This window comes from Fundulus heteroclitus, chromosome 11, assembly GCF_011125445.2.
Source record: "Fundulus heteroclitus isolate FHET01 chromosome 11, MU-UCD_Fhet_4.1, whole genome shotgun sequence".
Taxonomy (NCBI): domain Eukaryota; kingdom Metazoa; phylum Chordata; class Actinopteri; order Cyprinodontiformes; family Fundulidae; genus Fundulus; species Fundulus heteroclitus.
In genome coordinates this window covers 3,181,030-3,194,361 of record NC_046371.1, presented here as the reverse complement: position 1 = coordinate 3,194,361, position 13,332 = coordinate 3,181,030, and the positions used below count along the sequence as shown (strand labels likewise).

General features: G+C 44.2%; 1 protein-coding gene across 1 annotated transcript in view; it reads right to left on the bottom strand.

Moving 5' to 3' along the window:
- zbtb16a (zinc finger and BTB domain containing 16a) overlaps positions 1–13,332 on the bottom strand; it is a gene marked incomplete in the record, with an annotated part of 327,435 nt that overhangs the window by 295,627 nt on the left and 18,476 nt on the right. The window contains 1 exon segment of the mRNA XM_036142739.1: positions 8,725–9,180. Coding sequence (XP_035998632.1) covers positions 8,725–9,180 — 456 coding nt within the window.

The following is a 13,332-nucleotide window of genomic DNA, read 5'->3' as shown; positions in this document are numbered from 1 at the left end:
CCAGTGAAACACGGTGGTGGCGGTGTCATGCTGTGGGGCTGTTATTCGCTAGCTGGGAATGAGAAGCTGGGAAGAGGAGACGGTAAAGTGGATGAAGATAAATGCAGAACGATCCAGGGAGGAAAAGCTTTTAGTGACTACAGAAGCCCCATCCAGCTGGATGAACATCTAGGGTCTGATGTTCTCCGTCCAATCTGACTGAGACGTTTAGCAAAGCAGAGAAACTTTCATTCACTGAATAAGCATTAATGCACCACAACACTTGCAGCTGTAATAGCAGCTAAAGGTGATTTTCCAGTCCATTATCTCAGGGGGGCTGAACACACATTGCATTGACGTTTATGTTTTGAACGTAACAAAACATAAAGGATATTAAAATGTTTGCATCTATAAGTCTATAATCAGCTCAAATATCCATTGCATATAAATATAACAGCCAATCACACATCCAAGCAGCCCTTTGTCACAGCTACACACATTAATGTTGTGATGACTACAGACGGCCAGAACAGAGTTCTGGTTTTCCTCGGCTCGGCTTTTGGGACACTGCAGGTTTTCTTTTATTTTGGCTTGAATGCACATCCCTCAACTTTATTTCTTTTTTCTCTAAGCTAAACTCCAAACACATTAAGCCAGTAAACATGCAGATTGCTGATGTGCTTAACAGCTGGAAAAAAAGGGGGAGTTTTCAATTTTGATTTAACTTAAGGAAGAAAAACAAATCTGATGTTTCAGCGACCACCGGTCAGAGCCGATTGAGCACAAGTTTGATCACTGATTGATTAATTGGTGACACATGCTTTGGGATTTTATGCCAGTATTTACACAAAAACTACTTGAAGTGTAAAATATGTTAGTTTATCACGATGCAGAAGCTAAGTTTGAAACGTTAGATGGAACAAAGCAAGGTTGGCTAAAGATATTCCATTTTGCACCTTTCCATTCTTGCAGGCTGTTACTATCTGTTGACCACTTGAACCCAACCGTCTACTTGCTTATAGTTTGACTAACCACGACAGGAAGGGTAGTTAATGGTTGATGGTGGCCATAGCAGCCCCTCAAGTGTCGGCGTGTGTTTGGAAACGATCTCTATACCTTCCACTGACCTCTCTTCAGAGTCCAGCCTGTATCTACCTGTGTGTGCATACTTCGTTATCATCTGCAACAAACGCATTGGAAGTGCTATCAGGCCTCAATCTGCTCTTGGTTTACTAAGAAAGATTGCCAAGGGTTATCTGTCTGCCTCTGATATGCACAGATAAGGGCCCTGGGCTGGCTGTTTAAACACCTGGGGCCCGGGGTATTAGAGCGCCCTCCGTCCCCCCGTTTTTGCCACAAAGGGAGAGGAAATGGAAGCGCGAGCCCTGGCTGCTGCGACTCGAGGGGGGAACGTGTGTGAAAAGTAATGAACACGAGTGTGTGCGCGTGCGGAGGTTAATGCGGGGGTGATTATTTCCTACCACTCCCACCCGCCTTACACCCTGACAATAAAAAACACTGAGCTGAGCAAAAACAGGTTATTTTCTCAAATTTGATCAACAATTTGGGGTAAAACATGAACAGAGGTATACCCAGAATGGATTTTTTTTGTTTAATCACATATGGGATGCACCTTACAGAAAGGGTCATTTGCATGAGAATGTACGATTAAGTGGAAGACAGAGTCAAGGCTGTCCTGTGAACTGGCTGCTGTGTTCAGAATAGCAAACAGAGTAGGGTTTCCTCTTCTATTACCCTGCCTGTGTAGACTTAGCCCCGCCCCCTTGCATCACAAATTTATTTGCCCAATAATCACCCCAGCCTCTCCAGCGCTGATTGCTTTCTCGCTGCAAGGGTTACTAAAATATTGCAGTGATCCTGTCTCCCCGAAGCCCTGAGCGGCTTTTGAGGAATGAATCCATGTCCCGTCAGCGATGTTTAGAAAACTTAAGCTCAGGCTCTTATAACGAGTGGCCGACCATTTGGTTTCAAGCTCTTCCTTTAAGTGTAATAAATGTCAACCTGGATTTGAAATTAGGAGCAGTAGCCCTTAAAGGATCGCATCTTTAATAAAGACCTTTACAGCATCTGCACTCCTGATAAATGTTGGCATAAACGCTAGAGATGCACTGCAAAAAGGGAACTAAATGTAAGTGCAATTTTCCTGTAATTAGTACATTTTTCCTTGAATGAGTATTTTTACCCCATATCGTGCACTTGAAATAAGATGATGGAGATTAACTGTTCTTATTTTAAGTGCAAAAATCTTATTCCATTGGCAAATAGTCTTATTTACCTGCTCAAATCAAGGAAAAATACACAAATTTTAAATACTTTGAGTTCCCTTTTTGTAGTGCGGATATCGTCTCCGATATTGACTAATTCGCTGGATCGGAAATCAGATGAATGACGCCGATCCAGCTTTGTGATCCAGTCATTTTATTGTTGTTTTTTTAATTACTATCATACACACCAATACAGTTACAGCAATATAGGCACTTCAATTCTATGTTTGCAACGGTGGTTATGTCAGCTAGCGGTGAGCTAACACTGAGCAACATGGAGCAAGTCTGCTAATTGGCAGCATGGACCTTACCAAGCTCCGCCCACAACTGACCTAAAATTCTGAAGTCTCACAAACAAAGCCTCGCAGCGCTTTAATTCTACGGAAGTTTCTATGTAAACATGGCGGTTTCCACTTGGACTGATTCTTTGCGGAGTATTCCTGACTCGATTAGTGCGTCATTTCTGCCTGATTTTGAAAAAATATCATCGACAACAATGGACAGAGGAATTAACAAGTTCATGTCATCATTTTTGGATGAGTTAAAGGTATTTGAGCCACGCGATGCCTCCAAAGTTGTGCAGGTCACAGCAAAATGCTATCGGTCGATGAGGGAAACGGCAGACCCTCACTCCCTCAGCATTAATATAGATGTGGACAAGATAACTGATGCCTATTGTTCTTGCAAGGCTGGGTAAGTTGTGCATTCATCGTTTTGTCTGTTACTTTTGAAATCCGTGGATAATTCCTGTGGTTTGTTGGCAAATGTTTGTGTGGCTAGCCTGATACGCTGTACTTGGTGCTAGAGTGGCTAACACGAGGAACAGTTTCGTCCAAATTGTGTGTACTAACAAGCTCTCTGCTCTAATCGATGGTCTCTTGTCTTTGCTGTCCTGCCTACTTGCACTTTCCGATGCTCTTTTTGGTACGCGCCTAGCTTTATGCACTCGCGCTCTGTCTGCTGGTGTCGGATAAGGATGGGACGCTGTTGGCCCATCCCCGCCGACAAAATGCTAATAAATAAATAAATAATAAGCAATAAGTATTATAAATTTGCTTTAAGTATTAAAGCAAATTTATAATACGTACACCAGCACACACTCCCTTGTTCTTGTTGATCCTACGAAGGTTGAGCTGCTCGTGTGGTCGTGCACAAGCTTTGATCCAAGCCCGGCATTCTGCACCTGATTTTGGAAATCTGTGAATTTTCCCACCACACTTTACGCTAAAAATTGTTGCCCCTAACGCAAAACTACTCCACCATATTGATTATAGAAAAACATCATCTCCATCATTTATTGATCATTTATTGATTGCTTTGACGCATACTTGAATAAAAGTTTAAAAAGAAAACACAAGATTTATTCCGCAGTAATTTGAAAAAAGTATTACAGCGCACAGTATTATGTTGGGATTCCATGATTTTCTCTCTGGAAATATCACCAAACAACCAAATTTCTCTTTTTTTTGTATTAGTGAGGAAAAAAAAGGGGGTAAACCTTTATTCAGCCAGCTGACTGGCAGTGCGCAGCAGCTATACCAGGAGGGGCCATTAAAGGGCGCAACAAGTTAATTAATGGTGTTCTGAAGAAGCCTAGTTAATAAACGGCTTTAAACTGGTTTTTAAAGCACGGCTAGTAGAAAATAAACTAGTATTTACCTTTTCAAGAAATGATAGTTAATGCATGTACCTGCATAAATGTAAAGCTAGTACTACCCAGCTGGCCTGCTTGATTGAAACATTCTCTTGTCTTTCATATTTTGAAGAGTGACGAGGAGGAATGCACCATTGTTTTGTGTCAGGCTTAAACAAAGTGCCAAGAATAGTGGCACTTGTGATTTTGTTTAAAGAACTTATTCCCGATCAAATGCCTAAATTGAAGGTTGGATTTTTCTACAATCTTTGTGTGAGATTTTGTTATTGCCATAAAAAAAGGCATTTATTTTAAGACCTTTTAAACGTCTTCACCTGGAGCTACGGGTACAGTTTTATTAATCCCTGCCTGATTTGCATGAGACAACTCGTTTCCAGGTGCAGTCTGAAGTGGATTGGCCGTAGGTGTGCTGCTCGTTCTGATATAATCCAGGGCACAGAGGAATGGAAGGGGGCAGAGGGCAGATTTATTCAGGAAGTGGGTACTTTCTGGTGCATTCATTGCAACACTGCAGCACACACGCAGACACCTCCCCGCATTGACCCGTGCCACATCTGGAAACAATTACACTCATGTTTTGACTTGACCTGCGCGCACCCAGGTTAAACTTTTTTCATGCAGGAGGGGGGGCAGAGGTGACGGTGACATGGAGGCGGTGGGGGAAATGATGTGTAATTAGTCCAAGGAAACAGAACTCTGCCTGTCTGAAATAAAACATGAGGAACGAACGAGGCGCAGACGGATCAAGGCAAGGAGGCACCGAGCTGGAGCGCTCTTCAATGACCCACGGAGGAATCTGTGAGGACATGAGGAGCGTCTGAATTATCAGGCATCTCGGCTTCGCGCGGCGGCGCTTTCATGTGCGGACGGCGGCGGATGATGCAATGTTTGATTTCTACACTTCAGGAGGCTGTCAGGACAGCGCATGCAATATTAAACAGTGTCGTGTCGGTGTATCAGCCGGACTAAATCAACCTATTAGTATGCTACGGAGCAAAGCGGCAAGATCAATGCATGAAACGGTTTGGAAATCTCCTTTGATACAAGATTTCCCAGCTTGAGCGAATTGATGAAATTCCTCTTGAAACACAGGCAACCATTTCACACGAGCTCCCCCTCCGCCGCCCTAAAAGACAGAGACTGATGGAGATTGTCCATTAACAAAGTGAGACTACACTGCTGCCCCTTACAGAGCGGCTGGAGAGGATTTTCAGAGCTGTTTGTGTTAGAAGAAAATAAAGCAGATGCGTCTACCTGCATGTTTACCTTTTTCCAGCTAAAACCCACATTATCTCAGTCCACGCTAAAATTCCTCCTTTATATAATGAATAACGGCCACTTGTGACGAAGGCCAAACAAATAGAAACGCTTTCAGTGGTAATTGCCAACAGCGCAGAAGTAACAGACTTCATTGCTGTTATTAAATGGCGGGGAAACAGTGAACAAGGACACCTCTCTCAGGAGTAAAAGCTATTCTGTAATTTCCGCTATTTTTCCCAAAGACAACCGTGACACAAATACAGCGGCGTTAGGATGGGGTGATGGGGGGTAAAGATTGAACTTTAACCACTGCGCTTTCTTATTGATCTAAGCAAACATTGCAGGGTGAGACGGTGGCCTTGAATGCAGGAAAACGCCTGGAGTCGAGGGGAAAACTCGGACTGTAAAAACCCCAGAACTCCGCGGTCGGAGAGGCCGACGGATTGAGCGGGCTAAAAAGCTGCGGGGCTGATGTATCGTCTGCTGCCTCTCCCAGAACTACCTCCTCGTCTCAGGACTCCAGCTTCAGCCCTCATTTCCTGAGCTGACCGTCTGCTCCAATTATCGAGCCAATAAAAGGACCCCCTTGTGCAGTTATGGGAAAGGGGAAGGGAGTCAGGTCCAGGACAGGAGGGTTCCACAGTGCTAAGTGTGTGCGATGGCTGCCGCCCGCATATTGGGAGGTGTGACTAATGGTCTTGGACAATGTTGAGACAGCGCTGCTTCGACCTGGCAGTTCCTGGAGGAGTGAATCTCCTGGCCGGGGCTGTCAGCCGCACCCAACAGCAGTTTGGCGTGACGGGAAGAAAGACGCGAACTCTTCCAATGCAGCGGAACAGATATGTGCAGGGACTTGTTAGCTTGGATATCAAAGGATTGCTGGCCAAACTACCACTTTTCCTCACTGCGCACTAACCAGAAGCGCTTAGATTCAATTTTAGCGAGGTCCACTGAGATAATTGTCTCTCGCCCCCTCAATAAATAAATACATGTTTAAAATACAAGTGTCAAAGTGTGTAGTAGAGTAATAGAAAGCCAACAGATCCAGCAGTCATGACACGCATCCTGCTGATTATGTTACAGTTTCTCATTAGTACAATTTTATCTATAAATCAATTCTTGGCTTGTTCACTTCATGTGTATCTTGTTATAAATCGCCCAAACACACCAACCCCGCCCTCCGATGCCAGAACATCATTACTCCAGTCTTCTCTGACTCTGCAGACCTGGAATCATCTCCAAAATGAGCTGAAACTTTCTGCTCTGGTTCCTCTGGGTGAATTTAATGTGTAGATACACTGCAAAAAGGGAACTAAGAGTAAATAAAATCTTCTTTAAATTAGTGTATTTTTCCTAATTTGAGCAAATAAATCAAACTATTTGCCAATGGAATGAGTGTTTTGACCCCTAAAATAAGATAATTAGACATCCTGCACTTGAAAGAAGATGGAGATTAATTGTTCCTATTTTAAGTGCAAAAATCTTATTCCATTGTCAGGTAGTCTTATTTATCTGCTCAAATCAAGGAAAAAAACACTCATTTAAAGAAGATTGCACTTACTTTTAGTTCCCTTTTTGCAGTGTAAAATATATGTGGAAGAAACAAAATCGCAGTATGCTCCTGCTTTTGTTCTTAATCTTGACTTTGTAAATATTTATTATATTAACCATTTTGTAGTTTAATATTCAGTGGTACCGTTGTTCTGTCTGTAAATTTTATGAATCTATATAATGCTGGAAGTGGAAATTTATTTAGCAATGAGACGAAAAAAAAATACAAGAGTGGGGCGTGTTTTGTTTAAAAACACTAAAAAGTTTGATTGGTAGAGTCATTTGTTCTGTCAAAAGGGGGTTGACTTATTTAAAGAACATGAAAAGCCGGAGTAAAACAGGTCAGTTCAAGTCATTGTTCTGGAGAACGTCATAATTTGACTAGCGAGTTAAGTGAAGAAAGGAAGCACAAAAATAAGAGCATATAATGAGACTACAATGATGTAAAATTGACAGGAAGACAGGAAGACATTGAATAAAACAGAAAGCTGGAGCTCCAACGGATGGAAGAACCGCCAGAACGGCAAAGACTCCGCAGCCAACGGTCAGCCGGTGATCAGACAACGTTTAAATTATGATTATATATTTACACTGCAGCTGTTATGAGAAACTGGGTCAGAAAGAATGGCCTACACATCTGCACTTTAGGGACTGCAGTTCTTACTTTAAACATTAGACGGCGCTGCAGGCAAATCTGCCATATTCAACAACTGGGAGCAGAAAAAGAGTCTATACAGGAAGTGCATTCCTAAAACAACTCAAACTACAAAGTTCGGCCACAGAAGTGTCACTTTTTAAACATTTTTACTGGTTTCTAAAACATTCAGCTGAACTTATTCTCTCTGGGTTTATGTAAAAGCAGACGTGCTTTCAGACTCTACCCTGCTGCTGTTCCTGTTCCTGACGACGGGGATAGCAGTCGAGGCAGATGAGCGTTCACACCGAGCCTGGTTCTGGTTCTGCTGGAGGTTCTCCTCCCTGTTAAAGGGGAGTTTTCCTCTCCACTGTCGCTTCATGCATGCTCAGTATGAGGGATTGCTGCAAAGCCATCAACAATGCAGACGACTGTCCACTGTGGCTCTACGCTCTTTCAGGAGGAGTGAATGCTGCTTGGAGAGACTTGATGCAACCTGCTGGGTTTCCTTAGAGAGGAAACTTTCTCACCAACCTGGAGGATCTGATGGAAGCTGACTTTGGAAAGAGCCTTGAGATGACACGTGTTGTGAATTGGCGCTATATAAATACAATTTAACTGAATTGAATGTGCACGACTGACCCAAACCACAAGAAACGGTCCCCAAAAACTGTACAGTTATCCGTGAGTACTGCAGCAACCAGTCGTCCCATTATCAAAGGAGCAACATGAGCTGAGGACATCACAGTTTCCCAAAAAACACATTGACGGGTCTGAAGAGGAGCTGAGAAACAATTTATAGACTGATAAAGTCAACATTGTTCTTTCTGAGTCTTGTGCCTAACAAAATTGTCAGATGACGCCCAAAACGCTGAATTCAGAGGACACTGTTTAGCGAGGGGGCTCAGGCTTCATCATATGTGGAGGTTTCTCATACTAAAGAGTCAGACCTACAAAGCAGCCAGACTTTAATCCCACAGAAAACCTGCAGGGTGACATCAGTCATGCCGTTTCTGAGGGCAACACCCAGAAATGTAGATAAATGGCAGAATGCAGTCCAGTCGTCCTGGGCTGGACGACCAGATAACAGGTGCCAGAACTCAATGCACCACTGATGTGAATCTCAGTGACTATGGTTAACCAGCTAAACATCGGTTCACTGATTCACAGGAAAGAGGGGGAAAAGTTCCCCGGTGGTGCTGTTGATGTTTCACTCATTCATCCCATCATTTGTTAATGCTCTTCACTGGTCCAGACCTCTAACACGGACCATACTTTGGTCAATGCTTTAAAGTTTTGAGGTCAAATATTATGCTGGGACTCAAGGAAAAGGCAAAGCGGTCAATAAAGAGGCGACTCACCTGTGCTGCTCCACCGCTTCGTTATCTGGCAGCTCTGCACCGCAAACGTTGCACCGCTCGTGCTGGTTCCTGCCGTCCGGTTTCATGCCCACCGCCAGCTCCCCCAGCTTGCTGAAGAACTCTCTCTGGATGAAGCTCTGCGGCAGGAGCCCCCCGTAGGCGCTGAAGTCCATAGACATGGCCAGGGCCGGAGACATGGGGAGAGCGGAGGCCATGGACACCGGCATGGACATCATGGCGTCTGACTTGTGATTGACCGGCAGGGAGTAGAGCGAGGCGAGGTGCTTCTCCGTCATCCCCGCCATCGCCTCCAGCCCCATCTGACTGACTTCGGCCTGGTGGTCGCCCATGTTTTCGTCGCGGACGTAGTGCAGTTCTCGGGCGCTGGTGATCACGCTGCTCCGGGTCGGGGTTCCGGGGCCGTCTCGGTTCCTGTCTTCTCCGCTCCGGTCGCCGTTGCTGGAGGCGCTGGACTCCATGTTCTGAGGGCTTTCGTGGCCGTTGCCGCCCATGTCCACCTGCATGTTTTCGGTCTTGATCTCAGACATCAGGTGGTGGGAGTTAGCGTGGATGAGCTGCTCACCCCCAAAGCCCTGCTGCAGCAGAGACTGGCCGATGCTCATCAGGCTGTCCACGGCGGCTTTGGTGGGACTCAGGTTGGAGACGTTGAAGGAAGTAGAGACGGAGGGGCTCTGGTCCACCACACCGGACATGTTGGGGGCCTGTTGGGTACCTGACAGATAAGAGCTCTCCATGGAATGTTTTTTAGAGATTTTGGCTCCGTTCTGGCCTTTGCGCTCCTCGTCCTCCTCCGTGCTGCCGTCGTTAGCGCTGACCTCCACGTCGTTCTCATCCGAGGACTGGATGGTCTCCAGAATCTTGAGGCATTGCTCTTCCAAGTACTCAATCTCCAGGATCTCTGCTGCATACAGGAGGTCGTCCAAGTCCTCCACCTTGGCCTGGAGCGTGGCAGTGTAGGCGTACTCCAAAATCTGCTGAAAGGTCTTTGGTGAGAGAAAGTCCAGGGTGTAGTGCTGGCTGCTGCGGTGGAAGAGGATTTCAAACATTTTGCTGGTGCAGGCTAGCACAGTCCGGTGAGCATGAAACTCTTGGCTGTCCACCATGATGACCACATCACAAAGAGTCCCGGCCAGACGCATCTGGTTTGCCTTCTGCAGCAGGGCGGTGGGATGGTTGGGGTTCTGGAGCTGGATCATGCCCATTTTAGTTAAATCCATTTTGTCGATGAAATCCACGAGGTCGACTCATGAGGCTCGCCTTCCTCCGTTCAGGAGAGCTTTAGACCGTCTTTGTAAACAAGTTGAAACCTGCACAGAAAGGAAAAACAATTAATCCATGGCTCAGAAAAAGTCCTCACTTCCTTACAGATTTCTTCCTTTTTGCTCCTTTGACACAAACTTTAGATCAGGATTGTCCAACTCCAGTCCTCGAGAGCCGGAGTCCTGAAACTTTTAGAGGTTTCCCTGGCCCCACACACCTGAATCAAATGGCCCAATTAGCTCCTCTTTATGCAGTCAGGTTCTTCAGAGTCCTGCTAATTAACTGATTATTTGACTCAGGTGTGTCAGACCAGGGACACATCTAAAGGTTGCAGGACACCGGCTCTCGAGGACTGGAGTTGGACACCCCTGCTTTAGATCAAACTGATTTAAAATCAAAGAGAACCCGAGTAAATACAAACAAGCTTTTTTTAATTTATCAACTAAATTAAATCCACGTGTGTGGAAATGTGGTTTTTCCACTGATAAAACCATGAAATGGCTGCGATCAAACACATTTATGGAGAACAGTTTAATTTCACAAGCCCTAATGCCTAAATCAGAACCTTTCTGACAACATGAAGCCAAAAGAGCTCAGAAACAAAGGTATCCTGCTTTGATCCCAAGAAATTCAGAGACAGATGAGAAACTAAGTCCGTGACGTCCTCTAGCCTGGAAAGGCTTACTAAGACATTTTTAAGGCTTTGGGGCTCCAGAGAAGCACAATGAGAACCTTTAGCCCCACATGGCAAAAACCTAAAACTATGGAGAACGGCCTCAGCAATGATTGGCCCACCAAAGTAATCCAAGAGGGCATCCGTGTCTCACCCAGGAGGTCACTTAATTACCTAAAACGAGACTTAAAGCACCGCAGGCCTCACTCGTCTCAGTTAAGGTCAAGTTTTGACAATAAGAAAGAGCAACTGAGCAAAAATGGCCTCCGTGGACACGTTCCCAGGCCAAAACCACTGCTGACCAAGGAGAACCATCTCACCTTTACCACAAACCATCCTGATTTGGGAACTTTTGGGAAGAGATTCTGTGCAGACCAAGTGGAACTTTATGAAAGGTTTACACCCCGTTGTGTTTAGGCCAAACGTAGACATGGGGGCGGTGCGCCGGTCTGGACCAACAGTCTTCTGGATGACTTGATGGAACAACGAATTCTGCTCTCTGCTATCAGCACAGGACTTTAAGCTCAAACTCACTAGGGTCGTACAACAAGACAATGAGCCAAAGGATGTACACTTTGTGGCACTTGTTGCTGCCAAGGACGACATAACCAGTTCTTAGGTTTTGGGAGCGAATACTTATTATTATTTATTTAAATAATAAATAAAAACATTGAAAAATGCATCTGTGATGGACTGACCACCTGTCCAGGGTTACCCCGCCTCTATGACCGGTGGAGATATCACGAACCTCCCCTCGACACCGCACCGATAAGCATTTATAGACGATGGATGGATGGGTGGAAACTGCATTTTATGCTATTTTTGGGGGGTTTATTTTTATGTTAACGTTTATTTGATGATCTAAACCGTGAGTGTAAAAAAAAAAAGCAAAAAGAAGAAACCTTTAAGAGGAAAAATACTTTTTCACGGTGCACAAATTCCACAAGTGTTCTCTTCTACACAGTAGAAGTCATCATAAACTTCTTTTTTTTTTTTTTTAGACATTTAATGTGACAGTAAATGTATTCAAAGCACAACACAATTTATTATGCAAATGGAAAAAAAAGTGTGAGCCACTGGAGTCTCGGATTGCAAATATCCTGCAGGACGGTAAACAATCTGTGCAGCAGCATTGTTCTGAGATGTGCACAGGGTATTGACAGTATTTTCTAAAAGGAGACAATTTGCTGGATGTCCAACACGCTCGCCCTGCCATACCAATCAGTCCGACATATGTTATGCTAAAAAGATGTCTTCATTTGCTTATCTGATGGGGATGCACACCAGTTAAAACAGAGTGAATTGTGGGGCTTGTCACTCCACCGCTTGGGCTCGCAGCGACCGTCGACAGCCTTTCTGAAATTAAAATAGCATCTACTCAGTATTCTCATCACAGACGGGAGCAGATAGCAGCGCCAGGAATGGGTGGAAAAGAAAGCATGATGAGGCAAAGGCACACATCGCTGCTGCACTTACGCCCCTCTCCGCTCCGCTCCACTTTGCTCTCAGGCGCTTAAAATCTCAAATGAATGAACATGTCTGTTGACTGCCGGTAATTTCATTATCCAAGTTAACAGGGCAACATGTTGCTCCACCTCGTTTCTAAAGCATGTTTGACCCAAGCTAAATAATGAGGACAGGTCCAGATTCAATTAGCAGCCCCGAGGCAACATGCACTTTAAAAATGGCAAATCTTTGTATTCAGATGTGCCCAACGTGAAGTTACAGCACGCTGCGGCTTGGTTCCAATTAGATACGCAGCGTTGCAGACAGCGTACCATGTATGAATGAAAGAATGAAGCAAAAGCTACCAGCTTCCACCTCCACTGACCCAGTTTCTGGCTGAGGTCATAGATGGCGAGGCTTTTTCACAAAGGACAGCTCTGGTTGAAAAATAAAATGCTCAAAAGCAATGGATCTGCGAGTCAAATGCTAAAAAAATCTGATTATTTCCCCATCTATTCATTAAATGCAACAAAACTAAGAACTCCCACTCTGTAAATCCATCAACCAAGATCATGTAGATTTATCAAAGCTCTACCAATCAGGTTTTTTCCATTTGCGGTTTTATTTTCTTTAATGTCTGACCCACTAACTTTGACAGCTGGTTGTCTTAAAACGTAACAGGGGAGGAAATATGCTTCAAGATTTTCAGTTTGAATCCAACAGGAAGTGACAGAATTAAGAGATTATTTATGCATCAAAGCACAAGTCCTTAAACTTTAGCTGATTATTGCTAAACTCGAAAATAAGCATCAAAGTTCAAGCAGTCTGCTGAAATATTTCTGGACTAGAATGTGGGGGAATTCTTTGTTTCGAGACATTTAATCAGTTTTCACTACTCAGCGTTCAGAGCCAATCAAAGGAAAAATGACTCATTTTAATCTCTTAAGTGGCATCTCTAACTTTGAAGCACTTCTTAATATCTAATATATGATATTTTTAAATCACATTATGGTTAGAGAGATACGTTTAGGTGATTATTTTGCAATTCCTTAATTTTTTTGTACTGGATTCAAAATTACTAAGTTGTGCATATGTTTCTATTTTAGGTGTTATTGTCGTAAAACTATAATCAGTCAGAATCTGAATTTGCAGGCCAGACATGAAGGAAAAGTGAAGATTAGTGTCAACAGGGAGGCCGTCATACCATT